General features: G+C 40.1%; 2 protein-coding genes across 3 annotated transcripts; one reads left to right on the top strand and one right to left on the bottom strand.

Annotated features, from left to right (window-relative positions):
* Positions 1-1,122: 1,122 nt before the first annotated feature.
* On the bottom strand, positions 1,123-9,289 carry LOC135652816 (uncharacterized). Its single transcript, XM_065174070.1, has 10 exons — positions 8,941-9,289; positions 8,764-8,869; positions 8,594-8,654; positions 8,165-8,460; positions 6,487-6,626; positions 4,367-4,441; positions 3,720-3,810; positions 2,957-3,160; positions 1,965-2,009; positions 1,123-1,593 (listed from the first exon to the last, which is right to left on the bottom strand). The coding sequence occupies exons 1-10, from the start codon at positions 9,184-9,186 to the stop codon at positions 1,505-1,507; spliced, it is 1,353 nt and encodes a 450-aa protein (XP_065030142.1). The 5' UTR covers positions 9,187-9,289; the 3' UTR covers positions 1,123-1,504.
* A 368-nt stretch (positions 9,290-9,657) lies between these two features.
* Positions 9,658-14,976, top strand: LOC135652815 (deoxyribodipyrimidine photo-lyase-like). Of its 2 annotated transcripts, none has more exons than XM_065174069.1 (8): positions 9,658-10,438; positions 10,536-10,776; positions 12,257-12,414; positions 12,548-12,584; positions 12,688-12,746; positions 13,132-13,213; positions 13,902-13,973; positions 14,150-14,976. In XM_065174069.1, the coding sequence occupies exons 1-8, from the start codon at positions 9,774-9,776 to the stop codon at positions 14,321-14,323; spliced, it is 1,488 nt and encodes a 495-aa protein (XP_065030141.1). In that variant the 5' UTR covers positions 9,658-9,773; the 3' UTR covers positions 14,324-14,976. The 2 variants fall into 2 exon arrangements, 1 of the variants encoding a protein (XP_065030141.1); XR_010502211.1 differs by having other exon boundaries at positions 9,683-10,438; positions 12,548-12,588; positions 14,150-14,216.
* The last annotated feature ends 352 nt before the right edge of the window (positions 14,977-15,328 follow it).

Here is a 15,328-nt window from a genome sequence, read left to right as displayed (position 1 = left end):
CCCTTGCGGAGCCTCGAAGCACGTCTTCTGGGAAGGACGAATTGTAGGAATAAAATTGGCACCCTCCAACTCCATCCACTACATGGACTAACAAACAATAAAGCCATAGGAACCAACGATCATTAACGACAGTATGACTCAACTTCCCTAGACACTTCTAAATTAATGTCTAATAACAAGCCACCCTCATAAAGGCCTTCGCAGTTCAGAGTAAGGGGGCCTAAGGCTAACGCATGATTAGATCACTCGACGCCCAAGTATAAAAGCTATGCCCCAGGCCGAGTTGGGGGCTAAGTAGGCAATAGCCACTCTACTCTCTCATTTACACAGCTCATACTACTATCTTTCTCCCCCTCCGTTTTGCGTTGACTTAAGCATCGAAGGGGTTGAGTCAGAAAGCCCCCAGCGTAGATCTGTTATGCAGACTGTCGATGGCCAGGAGATGACCCTACAGCAAGGGAGACCCTTGCTCCTCTACCCGACCTCTTTGTTCCAAGGCTAGACCACCTCCGACGAACCATCCCTCCAGCGAACCTCTCTTGTTGATTTGTCATATTAGCACCCCACATCAACAACGAGGAGGAGATACTAGAACCACACCTTTATTAGTGAACCAACTGGACCGCGACCGCCCTCTTTCACAACCTAACCAACCAAACATGCTTGCCTTCGGTGTCACTTCGAGTGTCGGCATCCGTGGGAATGCGTTGTGCAAGTAGCACAGGGATAAATTCTGTAAGCATTCAAAGTAATGTCATGTAGCTATTTCTTCTTGTTGATAACATGTATATTAGAAGAGAAATTACCTGAGAAATTCTTCAGCATCATGTTTCATCCCCTCCTCACCTGGTTGTATCATTGCAAGAACAAATTGCGTCAGCTCGTTTAAACCAGTACAAACTACAAACTATATCTAGAGAGAGCTGCATGTTTCATGCGGATGCCACGGAACTATCGTACTAGCACATTAAGAGATGAATGGGTCTATGATACGTATGATTAATGCGAAGCGAGAAACCTCGATGAGAAAACACACTACAGCTCCGTTCCCTTCTCTGTGGCAACACCTAAACCATCATAGAACATTATTAATCAATGAATCAAGTCCAACTAGTTGCTAGCTGAGAATTAACCAAACTAGAACCTCAACATGAAACATATATAGCGGATACAAGCAAGATCTACATGGGTGATCCATGCACCGACAAACTTAAAAGAAAACTCAAAATTTATTGAAGAAAAAAGCTAGCAGACCTCCTGTTGACCGACTAAACTATGTCACGACATCTGAAACAAGAAAAGAAAATTGACACCGCAAGTCACAGGCTGATAGCAATAAGGTCTCTTCACAAGATTTAGATGTTTTCTGTCTATATTTTTTCTGTGTGCACGCTGGTCATCTCTAAAATTGTCATCATGAAGCTGGCCAAAAGTTCTGAAGCATTTCAACAGCATCAGCAGCAAAACTGGTTGGAAATCTCCTGAATAAACTTGCTTGTAAACCTTATCGAGAAGGATTACTTTCTGGAGCTAACCATAGTTTGACCTTTTTGTCAGCACCAGCTGTAGCTAAAACCATGGTAGGTGCACCACCTGAAAAATTTATGCAAAAACAATGAAAGATCATGAACAAATAAGTAAATGATCAACCTGATAAACTGGCACCCCATGCACACATGCAGTGGTATATAAGGACTAATGTCATGCTTTGATGAGCAAGTTCAACAAGAAACTGAGTTATACTGTAAAAGCCTGTGCAAACTAAGAGGTTCTAGACTTGCAGATACATACAATTGGTGAAAGATACAGCAGGGCATCAAAGCTGCTGCTAATTTTATGCAAAATTGAATGCCCTACTTTGCAAGCTGACAAGATCGATTTCATCAATAAGCATAATCTAAGCACCTGTAGATATTAGGATAGGAAGATCATGAAACACATGAAGTAGGAGAAAGGATTCTTACCGACTGGAACTGATTGAGGAGCCCAGGCAATCCCAGTAATGTCACCTGAGGGAAAGAGACATTAGCACATTGTTTTAAGAAGGTAGCAAATGATAAGACCCAATGTTATATAAAGCACTGAGGAATGACAATATCACCAAGCCAATTACCATGCTTCATCATGCCATGCCTACAGAAACTGAAGTCCCACAAGAAATGGGTAGTAATACTATCAGAATATTTTAGTGTATGTTGCTTCAATAGTGCCATTTCAAAGTTCTAGTTAGCAAGATCTTGGGAGCAACAATATAGTTTCTGCTAAAGGACAAGGGACTACGATTTATCTCTAAGAATCCCTAACATCTAGAGAGAAGTACATAAGCAATTTCTTTCCTGTCATACTGATGACTGAAAGGTCCTAGTATAAGGAAAAGAGCAAGATACAGTGAGAAGCAAATTTCATTTACAAATTCCTTGAAGTATTTTAATAAAAAAACTAAATGAATGGAGGACCAAAAAGGTCACGCTATTGGGCAATTATAAACTAAGATATTTCACATCCATTATTGATGGACAATAACCTTAAAGGGATCCCTATAATCTCAGTCAACCCACCTTGTTCAACTGGATATTTATAGATCTCCTTTTAATATGTCAAAAAGTTGTTGCTAGTCTTATATTATATTGGAAATTTGGAACTATACCAAACTGTTTCCCATCCTTTCTAGTAACTCCATACATTCATCTCACTAATATTAATTTTTCTGTTCCAACCAACTGATCAACATTAGCCTTATAGTTGTCTTGTAAAATTTTCCTTTCAATCTAAGGGGTACATTAATCTCCTGTTCTGCTAAACAATAGACCAAAGGTATCTAAAAAATTTTAGTTCTGCACAGAAAAGAAGAATCTTTGCAATAAAGAGATAGCTGAACTAAGCACTGTAGCAACTCTCATCAATCATCAAAAAAGAAGAATACTTTGGCATGGATTTAGAGTTTTAGATCACATACCTTCATGGGCTTTATCAGCTGTATCCAAAACACTCCCAGTCCCAGCACATAACCATTGCAAAGTAGATCCACTAATCGTGGCCAAAATTTTTCCATCAGGTGAAATACTAATATGGTTATAGTTAGAAACAACCCCTTTGGAATCATGAAGTGGAATTGGAAGCACCTTCAAAGTCTTTGGATCCTCATCAAGATGATACCGAACTAAAAGAAGGCAAATATTAGAAGCAAAAGAGAGAAAATCAGAAAAACAAACTAAAAACAGGACAAGCATAGCATATTAAAGGGTTATGTCACATAATGAAATCTCAAGCAAACAGAAAATGTTCAGTCTTCCAAACAAGAAATACAAGGTCAGACTGGGGTATGATTAGTAGGAAGAACAATTAATTTTATGTCACAGGAAATATAATAAGAAGGTGCAAATAATAGTGCACAAATGACCAATGTACAAGTTCCTACTTCAGCCAATTTCTCGAACAGACACACAAAATACTTTGAGATGTTAAGCTTGACATGACTGTCAATGGTTCTAATTTCTAAATTTGATGAAATAAATTGAATAAAAAACTTGAAATTCAATGACTACAAATTCAAATTTTCCATTTGAAAGTCAGGAAAACATAGGCCAGCTAGGTAGATCAGAAATACTAATTGCTTGAGATGAAAAACAACAGACGAAGTAAATTTCACTGAAATGGAATGCTCAATGAGAAGCTTCTTTCTTGACGAAAATACGGAATTGTGTCTCAGTTACACATACCGTTAATGTTCCAGACTCGTAGAGAACCATCTTTCGAAGCTGTGATTATCTGCTCTGAGTTATGTGTGAAGCACAAGCAAGTCACTGCACTCTAGAAACCAGCCATAACATTTAACATAGTAGACATGAAGAAAATTCTTTTTTTTAATCGAAGTTGTAGTATTCTATTTATGATTTCTAAAGAACTAGAGATACAATGAAATGAAATGAATCCAACAAACTATAGGTCAAGAAAGATATTTGTACTGAGAAATCACAAACTGCAATTTGCTACAATCTGGAAATCAGAGATAACAATGAACATGATAGGCATGAATTTTTTTTTCTTAATTGAAGTTGTAGCATTTTATTTCTGATTTTTAAAGAGCAAGACATACAATGAAATGAAATGAACCACCAAACTATAGGTGAAATAAGATATTTGTGCTGAGAAATCACCACCTTCAAGGAAAATCAAGTTATTTATTTACTAATGCAGTGCACCAAAATGAGAAAACTACATGAAAATTAAATATGTATTTGGAAAATAAGAATTGGAACTGAGATTAAGGAGATAAAATAGGGAAATTTATGATGCTCAAAGAAAGCAAATAAAATAGCGACTGCGGTTGTTAAAGATTCAAAGTTCAAACTACGGCAACCCTCACCTTGTGTCCCTTGAGCTGCATAACTTTCAAGACCTCCTTCACAGACCCATCTTTAGAATAGACAATCTCCCAAACCTATGACAAATATAGAGCAGCAACCAAAATAAGATCATATTGAAAGTTGGAAATGCTGGCGCTAATACAAGAAATTTGCATTACAAGCTAATATAAGGGTGATAGTTTAATTATCTAAGTTTTTAATAAGAATAAGAATGCATATACCATATTACCATCCAGAACAATAAGCACAATCAAAAGCATTTAATAGTTCATAACTTGAGAAACTATCTGTGAGAGTTTTGATGCTATTGCAAGGACATGTTAGCTCAATTATTTTAACATAATATAGACATGTATTTCACAACTCCGAGACAAAGTGCCAAACAGTCACCCATGTTGATAAGGTCACTACCATTCACTCAAATACTATCCCTAATCTCATCGCGTGGCAAGCAATGCTTTCTGAATCAAATACCAGGTGATGAGGAAGCAACATAACAAAGTATGCTGTGATGGATATCTGGGTTTCCTTACAAAAAATAACAAGTATTTATATTCATGAATAATTAGAGCATTTCCAATTGAAAATACATTAAAGCAATATCATTTAAGGAAGTTTGGGAAGTCCAACAGAGATCTATAATTTACGGTTTGGATGAGGTAAGTCAATTTAGATGAGTGATGCAAGGAAAGGCAAAGAAAGATCCAAGAGGATTCTATTAAAAATGATAAAAAGGAGTTTTAGGTTCACTTACTTGACTAGTGATATTACCCCCAGTGGTACTTGATGGCATAAGGATTAGATAGCCACACTGAAATAATTGTGATCATATGGTTGGTTGTTATTATGTTTGTAAAAATTACTATACAAGATGTAACAAGCTAAACTTTGACCTACTTAGCCCTCTTGTGAAGAATGTCCTCTATTGTACCCTTTTATCTGGGAAAGGTAACCAACTGTGTTAAGATTCTTGACAATAAATTGACTCACATGTGGTAAACAAATTTATTCTTTATTCATCTGCAGAATCAGCAAGAAGGAGCCTTCAAATGTGTTTAGCAGCCTGATGACTCGTGAACAATATATACCTATTGTAGCGACCTTAGCACATGGTGTATAACTGCAGCACTGATTCCAATTTTGATGTCTTCTATCTGATCTACGCTAATTTTAGTGTACAAGGAATGTTTAAAAAGCTTTTTGCATATTAAATCAACCTCAACCAGATCCTCCATATGTTTTAAATTCATCATGATCACAATATGTTAATAAACATATCAAACAATTGGACGAGTTAATTAATTTCTATCCAAAGTTTGACTTCCACACCAAACAACTCAGCCCATTGGAACAAAAGCCACAGCCAAATCAGGATCTTGTTTTTATTTGAGATTAAGCATCATGTATGTACAAACATACATGGAGTTGTCAACCCTTATATCAATTGTCCTCTGATAATTATAAACACCACCAGCTTTTTTTTCCCTTTTAATCCTTTGCTATCTTTCTTATAGTATGTTTATTCATCATCTTAATGAAATATAATAGATAATCTCGTACCTATCTTTGCCTTAAAAAGAACATGAAATGCTAACAAGAGAAGAATATTTTGTTGCACTACAATTGTTATAAATAAGAGGTATTGAGATACCATCTTGCTATAGTAACACATAATTTTAACTCGAACAAATTAGTCATCTAACTATGATTCTCACACATTTGAAACATTTTGCCTGATAAAGGCAATTGTTAGCCACGGGACAAACTTGGCAGTTACAACATAACATGTACATTTTTCTAGTCACTCTAGTACTATGGTTGAAAATATCATGAACTTCTTGGAAGATTCACATTACCATTCATTAGCACCATCTTGCAATTTTCTTTTCTTCAAATTGGGAAAACTAAGCATGCTAGCTGATTTGCATGATGACTGCTAACATATTCACAAAAATTCATATATAATAAGGTCTTAGTGTTGCCTATAGCTCTACTAGTGTGGACATGGTGTAAGGCACAAAGTTTCCCACCCTTGAATGGCAACGGAGAGAAGTGTTTTTAACAATTAAAATATGGTGTGCCTCAAATTATTTTGAGAAATCATTTAAGAGAACCAAACCTTCACATCAGCAGTAAATGCCGCAGCAGCAAGAAAACGTCCATTCGGAGATAATGTAGCCATGTTGTTTTTGAGCTGGTTTGTATCAACAGTTCCCAGCTCTTTCCCACTTTTTCCATGCCAAAGTTTGATGCTAGTCCCTAAAATCAAAGGCCATTCGTCATCATTACACACTTACACAACAAAGCTTCCTGAGAGAATAAAGAAACAATCCAAAATATGATAAAGAGGTCACACATATGGCCCAGGCCTTCTATGATCTATGTCATTGAATTTTATCAAAACCGCCTCGATAATGTATTTAAAATCAACACAAATATGTCATAAAATCAAATAACACCCTGAAGTGTGATAGAATATTATTTCATAACAATCTTAATCATAAACTCAATCACCAAAAGAGAATAAACTTCCAAAACTGCTATTTATGCCTCCTCTTCACAAAGGCTAAATCTAGAATATGGTATCAGAACCAAAAATCCAAATGAGAGCTTATTTTCTCGACATCAAACATGGTAAAGGCAATGAAGGACTCTAAGCTGATCCCATGAACATGATAATTGTGTACCCCAACTTAAAAAATAAAGTACATCATCAGCAAATCAAATTAATTGTTTTCTATATCTACAAAAAGAGAACTTGATGGAAGCAAGGATATGAAGCCAATATGAATCTGAAAAAAGATAATAGAATGATTATGGAGGAACTGCTGACTGAAGTTAAAAAAAATCAAGGATCCATTATGCCAAGAGTCAATCATAAATGGTAAATCATGTTACGGGTCTTAAGAAATTTAACTTATTAAAGATTAGTTATCGAGTGATCATGGGCAGTTTAGATAGTACTTCTTAAAAGATCATCAATATTCAATACTACTAAGAAGTTTGAAAACCCTTTTGTAAATTTTACTTGATGAATTTTGCAATGTCTTCAAAATAGGTTGGTGTATCAAGAATAGTTGACCAACAAAGACAGTGAAGCGAAAAAAAATAAATCATTATCTAAAACCATGAAATTAGTCAGCACACTCAAGATCTGGGGTCCTGATGGCTCAATGACTTCTCATTGACATAGGAAACTTCATTGACATAGGAAACTTTGGGAAGGAGCAGAAATAAGTTGGATTGGTTGGTAAGATGATGAAAACTTATCATTTTCGTAATCAGGATTCAGCAGAAACATTGTGCTACAGAAGCTAGAAAACAATCACAAATGCAGAGAATGGGAAGTGTAGAGAAAAGAAAGATTGGTATCTGAAACAGATAAGAGACATAGAAGAGAGAGTAGAGAAGCAGATAAGTGAGATAGAAGAGAGAGGAGAGGAGAGAAGAGGAATGATCATCATTTTGACAACTTACCTACTACAAACTGATATTACCAACAAGAAACCTTCACTAATAAATGGGCCAAGAAGGACAACACAACAAGAAACCTTCACTAATAAATGGGCCAAGAAGGACGACATACATAATACCTAGCTCAAACACCGAAGGATACAATAATTATCTTGATATATCCACTAGTCATTTTATTCTAAAAAGTACTAGAATTGTCATTGATATATTCAACCTAGAAGCACCAAGTTATGCAAATTTAACTTCATTGTCATCCAATCATGCATGCTAACATTAGTTTTTATCAAGACACTGAATATCTTGATCGCTTAAAAATTACACACCCTCAGAGCACGAAGCGATGATTATGCTCCCATCTGCAGTACCATATGTTGCAGGAACTGCAGAAAGATTCAGCACGGAGCCTTGATCATGGATCTTCTGGTGCTCCCACTTGATCTCAGGAAGGGGAAGCTTTGCCTGTTGCTTGCCTTCAGCAGAGGGCTTGGGGCCTACGTCCCCATACATGAAAAGAGACGAACCTGAAAGCATCTGAGCTGCCACGACCACCGAAGAAGACCCCTCGGAGAATGCAATGGCTGTCGGATGAGCCCCAGCTGGCAAGTTTAACCTCAGAAACCTAGGTCACAATATTATTTCCAAACGATCAAGAAAATGGTGGGAATCACTGGTATAACTGGAATTATCAAGAAAATTGTAGCAATCGCTAGCATAGCTAGAATTCAGAAAAATGTAATCCACGAACTTCTTACTTGAAGCTCTTACTGGAGGCGTCATCCAGCCTGAAAACCCTAATCGCACCATCCGCGCAGGCTGCAATCGAGAATCTTGAATCATGAGCATCGGGGCTTTAGTACCGAAAAACTATAAGTATGTTTCTCGAATTCATCGAAGGGAACAAATACAAAGCGGACGAACTCACCGGTGGCGAGGCTATGGCCGTCCGAGGAGAAGCAGATGGCGGTGACCGAGTCGCCGTGGCCTTTCAAGGTGTTGACATCGAGATGATGGTGCTTCCGGTTCTGATCCTGCGATACCAAGAAAACATATTTTACCAAGAACCGCGGGCAGGAGAAGGGAGGGGGAGAGCTCGAGGGACCTTATCGGTGGCGGAGTGGGAATGGTGCCTTTGACGATGCGTTTTCTTGGAGGCGACGGCGGAGGAAGACGAGGAGGGCGGAGGTTTGGTGGCGTCCGGTTGCTGAGGAGATTGGGCGGCAGCGATGGTGGAGATCTCGGCTCTCTTGCGGCGGAAGTAATCAGCAAAGAAGAGGAGGATAAGGACGCCGCCGACGATGGTGGAGAGAAGGGGCACAGAGAAGGAAGCGAAGTCTGTCGTCGCCATCGATGGATCGGCCGAGATGGGGCGGAGATGGGAATCTTTCGGAGGCTAGAGAGCGAGTCGAGTAGACTATGGTGTGCCGCAGGGGAGACCGGTTTGCTAATTCTTGCATCCAACACGGTGTCATTTGACCGTTACACTAGTGTAACGGGGCATTTGCTAATTCTGGCTTCCAACAACTGTTATTTGACCGTTAACAGTGGTACTCTCTCTATCTATATATAGCGGACTGTTATAAAAGAATTTTTAATGAAATTATATTATGACTAATTGATGGATATTAATCATAATGGCGTATCACTAAGATTTAAAATAGACATTAAATTGTGTACTTTTAGTCACCTAATCAACAGTCTATAGTGATATGAGCATCATCATAGGGTGATCGGAGTTTAGGCAGAAACCACCGCCACGGATCACGTCCAACCTCCACTCCCACGTCGGGCACTCGCTACCTTCCCGTGGTACGTGTCCTCTTCTCCGCCACACAAAAATGCTGCGCCTACCCTTCTTCACGCTCGTCTCTTCACTTCCGCTGCGTCGTCGTCTTCTTCTATCTTGGTCGTTGCGCTCCCGGTTTGCACTAGCAAATGGCACCGGCCGTCGTCGCACCCACCGCCACACCCGCCCCCTTCCACCCGGATCGGGTCCGGGTCCTCAAGCCCGGCTCGCCCTCCCCCCCCGGCCCGGTCGTGTACTGGATGTTCCGCGACCAGCGGTCCACCAACAACTGGGCCCTCATCCACGCGGCCGCTCTCGCTGCCCGATCCGATGCTCCACTCGCTGTCGCCTTCTGCCTCTCTCACCGCTTCCTCGGCGCCCACGCTCGCCAGCTTGGCTTCATGCTCCGCGGCCTCCGCCACCTCCGCGGGCGCCTCGCTGCCCTCGGCCTGCCTTTCTTCCTCCTCCGCGGCGACGCCCCCGACGCCCTCCCCGGCTTCCTGAGCCGCCTCGGTGCCTCCGCCCTCGTTGCCGATTTCTCCCCCCTCCGGCCCGTCCGCGCCTGGAAGGACGCGCTCTGCGAGCGCCTCCCCGCCGCCGTCGCCGTCCACGAGGTCGACGCCCATAACGTTGTCCCCGTCTGGGTCGCCTCCGACAAGCTCGAATACGGTGCCAAGACCATTCGCCCTAAGATCCACCGCCTCCTCACGGAGTACCTTGTCGAATTCCCCCAGCTCCCGCCGCCCGCCGTACCGTGGACCGGGGAAGCGCCACCGGAGATCGACTGGGACGAGCTCATCGACGAAGCCCTCAGGTAATTCGACGAACCACAGAAAGGATTAAGAAAGCGCCGTAAAATTCGAATCTTGGTACGAGTTTGTTGGCATTGCTGGTTTCTTCCGATTAATCAGGGAGGCAGGGGAAGTGCCAGAAATCGGGTGGTGCGAACCAGGGGAGGAGGCAGCGATGGAGGCGCTGATGGGGCGCAAAGATGGGTTCTTGACAAAGAGGTTGAAGCACTACGACAGTGATCGGAACGATCCGGTGAAGTCGAGGGCGTTGTCGGGGCTCTCCCCTTACCTGCACTTTGGGCAAATCTCGGCTCAGCGATGTGCTCTAGAGGCTTGGAAGTTCAGAAAATCTTATCGTCAGGTGTGCCTGCCCTTATTATTCTTTCTAACATTCTCTACCAAAGTACGAGCTAATTACATATTTTCTTCCGTAGTTAGCTGCTTGTCCCGGTCCCTATACTTTAAAAAGTTATATTGGCATCCCTGTAGTTACGAAAGTAAAACAATTAGGTTCATTTATACTAACAATGTCAGTATTATCGACAAAAACATAAAAATAAAAGATAAAAAAGTAATTTTAATGTTCGGTGGTCGATGTTAATTACAGATTGTCACGAACTTAGCTGGTTTTGTCTAAGTCGTGCAGCACCCCTACATGTCCGTCCGCAAAGATTAGCCTCTCTGAAATCTCCTATGGTCCCTTATGACCTACAAAAGAGAAAACGGGTTAGAGAAAGCGTTTTACTCGAGATCTACAAGCAACAATTTCAGCAAACACTTTGTAGTCAATACAAATTATAACTATAGACTTCGCAATCTCTGAACAGTCGTACAATAAAGGATCCAAGATGATCCACTACAGATTGAAATGTCCACAAATGCCCACATGACACAATCTTCATTTACAAACCTAAAACGACCACCAAAGCTAACTAAAATGGGGCCTGCCAAGCCAATGGTCAGCCCTCTCTGTGCTGTGTAAAGCATGAACAAAACCGAAAGAGATAGACATACACGAGCATTATATCAAACACCCTGTTTACAACTTTGTCCGTGACAGGATGGTGGCGCCGCTGGCATGGTGGCGGACCCCTCCCCCTTGGCATCTGCGTTGGTGTTGACGCAGATTCCAAGCGACCGCTGCACTCCGATCCATGCTCCCTCGACAAGCTCTACACCGTGTTCAACCACTCTGATGGTCTCGTCCAACGGTAGTGACCACTCGCTAAGGAGGTGGTCAAATACAGTGCAAGCTTGTCAAGGTAGCATGGATCCGGGGGCGACGGTCACTCGGCATCTACGTCGACGCCAACGCAGATGCAAAGGGAGAGGGGTTCGTCGCCAACGGCGCTACCATCCACTATTAATGTCGTCTACCACCGAACAGTAAAATTACTTTTTCACCCTTTATTTTCATGTTTCCATAGATAAAACTGATATCGTTATGATAAATTGAGCTAATTGTTTTATTTTCATAGCAACATGAATGTCAATATAACTTTTTAAAATATAAGGATCGGAACGCTAAAAACAACTAACTACAGGGGGCAATCTATAATTAGCCCGCCAAAGCCCTGAAGGTCATTCTTCTGCAAAGAATTCTTTTGAGCATATAACTGCTTAATTTCATAGAATGCCTTGTAGGTTAAAATTAAGCAGATCAGGCAGATCAAGAAAACTGGGAACCAAATGTTTGATTATCTGATTCTTTCTTTCACAAAACCATGCTTTGGAGATTATTTTGTTAATCTGTTTGGTGCAATTTGTGGAAGACGTGCATGTTTGTGGGTAACTAATGGAAGAATAGTTGTTGATGTGGCTGCTGCAAACATGCTGTGTAGTCGGTTGATGCATTCTTGGAGGAGTTGATTGTGAGGAGGGAGCTAGCAGATAATTTTTGCTATTACCAGCCTCATTATGATTCATTGCAAGGTGCATGGGAATGGGCTCGCAAGACCTTGATGGATCACGCTGCAGATAAACGAGAACATATTTATACGTAAGTTAATTCACCACTTTTCTTAGATTTGCTTATCTTTACTCATTGTGGCTTAAAGGCTTTTCATGTGTTGAGAAACTTAGTCTACCGCTTTCTTTTTGCATGCTGAGTTGCTTGACTTTTTGTTTTTCAGGAAGGAGCAGCTGGAGAAAGCAGAAACTGCTGATCCTGTAGGTTGACATTATCAATTATCTCTTGTGAATAATTAGTCCAAACTTTTAATTAACTAAGAAATTGATTTAGAGCTAAATATTGGTTTCTCTCTTATTTCAGCTCTGGAATGCCTCGCAACTCGAGATGGTTTACCATGGAAAAATGCATGGGTTCATGCGGTAAAAGGCTGAGGATTTTGCTTTGCCATTCTGATATTTATTATTCTGTTCATCCGTGCTTGCCAAACTCATATTTTAGATCCTTTTTCACACTACACACTATACATTCTAGGTTAAAGATCATGTGTGAAATAGAAGTAAATTCTCAATTCAGCTTAGTTGTTTTTGAGATACAATAATGTGGTATTCTGGTACAGCAATTAACTAATCTATCTCATGCTCAGAAGCACCTTTATGACACTAATTTTTGAATGAGTGTTAATCTTATGACTCCCATATTAACCACTTTGTCTCTTTCTATCAATCTCTTTGTTGCTATGAGAAGACACTGGATATTCTCTCACAGGTATGTGTTCCATAGTGCTAATATGTTTTTGATCAACAGGATGTATTGGGCCAAGAAAATCCTTGAATGGACAAATGGACCAGAAGAAGCACTTTCAATAGCAATTTATTTAAATGACAAGGTATTGGTTTTTTTGACATCATGGAATTCTTTTCACTGTGATACCTGGTTTCTTCTCTTTGACCATAAGAGCACCAGAATATCTAAGCATCAGACATGCATAGAGGTAGGTTGCATATATTGATCTTCCAGGATCCCTCTTGCACTAAATACACTCCTTTTATATGCATTGTTAGGAGCCTCATATATTGATGTTCTTTTTTTTTTTAATAATCAAACAATCACCCTTTGTCTGCTTATCAGAATAAACAGAAACGAAACTCGATCTAGCTTGTGAGAATATTTAACATCTGAGCATATAATTTTTTGTTGAATGTTACGATAGAGTAATTAGAAAATCCCCATTGACGCATATCCAAATGCTCCTTCAAATCCATCTCCCAAGTTTCATTGCAATCTGATAATGCCGGTGTTCAACATCTACACCGCTAATGATATTCAACAGCTTGTGAAGTAGGACTCATCGGTTAGAAGAAAAGCTACTTGTGTCTGACTGTGGTCAAATGTTCGGAAGGAACTGCATGTTTTCAACAGTCATATAGCGTTCTTCAGGAAATATCCACATTATGTTATTAATATGTAAAGATTGTTTCTATCTGTTATTGCTACTTGTTATTTTTCTTCAAATTCCATTTGCCTTGGTCTTTTATTTTTTCTGGCTCCATCATTAACGACAATAGTATTTGCAGTATGAGCTAGATGGTAGAGATCCGAGTGGCTATGTTGGTTGCATGTGGTCCATATGCGGAGTCCATGATCAGGTTTGCATACTGATAACATCTTTCATTAAGTTCACTTAGTTGGACTCTTAGAATCCACTTGTCTCATTTCCTCGTGACAAGATTGAGTTATATGTTTGAGTAAATTCTTATTATAAAATTTCCTGGTGCTTGAACTTGGGTTTTAATGGAGTTTGCTTGATATCTCCCGCTCTCAGGGCTGGAAGGAGAGACCAGTCTTTGGAAAAATACGTTATATGAATTATGCAGGCTGCAAAAGAAAATTCAATGTGGATGGATACATAGCATATGTGAAAAAACTGGTCGGTGAAACAAAGAAGAGGAAGTCAGATGACCATTCGAGTCCTGCAGTGAAACATTCCAAAACTTGAATATTGTGGAAGACAAACTTAAAGTCAAGTAGCATAGGCACAGTGTCACTCTGAGAAGAAGCAGGGAAGATTGAAGGAAAAATTAGTGAGGTCCTCTATATCTTTGGTGGAAGCACATGCTGATTAGAAGCATCTACAATGTAACCAAATTGGTGCCAATCACATGATTTATGAACTCGTGTCGGTCGCATTTGTCCTATCTCTTCACTGTAGCCTAGCGTGCAGGACAAGCTAGAATGACGGTTGATGCATTTGGTGTTAACATCGGCAGACAGGCTGGGTTGATCAATCACGATTGTGCGTCATGTGATCATGATTGAAATATGTCGTTGAACCATCATGTTTCACTGTAGCATAACAAGCAAATCTAGAGAGCAGGATGGGATTATCTTATTACTACACTCATGGTGCCGGGACCTCATTCTATTCTATCATCATGCAGATGGTTCATTTTGTGTCATCAGAAAGGCCAGATACGTTGTTGTGCTTTCGAAAATATTGTTGATTTGTAGCTTCTGTTATGTCTATTGCTGTTGTATCCTTGATAAAAAAAAAATAAAAGAGGTTTCAGGAAGAAGAGAAAAAAATATAGAACATAGTTGTAGACCAAGTTGCTATGCAAAAAATTCTTTCTTTCTTTCTTCTTCCTCTCAGCGTTTGATAGTGAATTGCTTGTCTCTATTATCTGAGAGAGTACTGCCCTGTTCCAAGTGTATGGAGTCTCAAGTCCAGGAAAGGTGCATATGCTTGTTTTCTTCTTTGATCTATCTATGCACATCATGGGCTATGGATTGTCGGTGGAATATTATGCAATGTTGTGCAATCCAAAAGAGGTCTCACCATCCTTTCTCCTCTGCTGTAAAAAGGTCATTTTGATCGAACAAGTATGATGGACAAACAAAGTTGTTCGGTGTTAAAGCTTATTATAAGCTCTCTCTCTCTCTCTCTCTCTCTCTTCAGGTATGTCTGTGTGGTTTTAGTCTTGCATTTGTGCCAGAGGGGATA

This window comes from Musa acuminata, chromosome BXJ3-11 (assembly GCF_036884655.1).
Source record: "Musa acuminata AAA Group cultivar baxijiao chromosome BXJ3-11, Cavendish_Baxijiao_AAA, whole genome shotgun sequence".
Classification (NCBI taxonomy): domain Eukaryota; kingdom Viridiplantae; phylum Streptophyta; class Magnoliopsida; order Zingiberales; family Musaceae; genus Musa; species Musa acuminata.
The sequence above is the reverse complement of the archived record's forward strand: the minus strand, read 5'-3'. Positions and strand labels throughout refer to the sequence as shown.

Bases quoted from the DNA above. Each gene is read 5' to 3' on its own strand.
- LOC135652816 (XM_065174070.1), bottom strand. From the start codon at position 9,186: ATGGCGACGACAGACTTCGCTTCCTTCTCTGTGCCCCTTCTCTCCACC. The intron at 8,870-8,940 runs GTCCCTCGAGCT...TTGGTATCGCAG, and splicing joins CCCACTCCGCCACCGATAAG to GATCAGAACCGGAAGCACCA. The intron at 2,010-2,956 runs GTATGTGATCTA...TCTTTCCCTCAG, and splicing joins AGCTGATAAAGCCCATGAAG to GTGACATTACTGGGATTGCC.
- LOC135652815 (XM_065174069.1), top strand. From the start codon at position 9,774: ATGGCACCGGCCGTCGTCGCACCCACCGCCACACCCGCCCCCTTCCAC. The intron at 10,439-10,535 runs GTAATTCGACGA...CCGATTAATCAG, and splicing joins CTCATCGACGAAGCCCTCAG to GGAGGCAGGGGAAGTGCCAG. The intron at 13,214-13,901 runs GTATTGGTTTTT...TAGTATTTGCAG, and splicing joins CAATTTATTTAAATGACAAG to TATGAGCTAGATGGTAGAGA.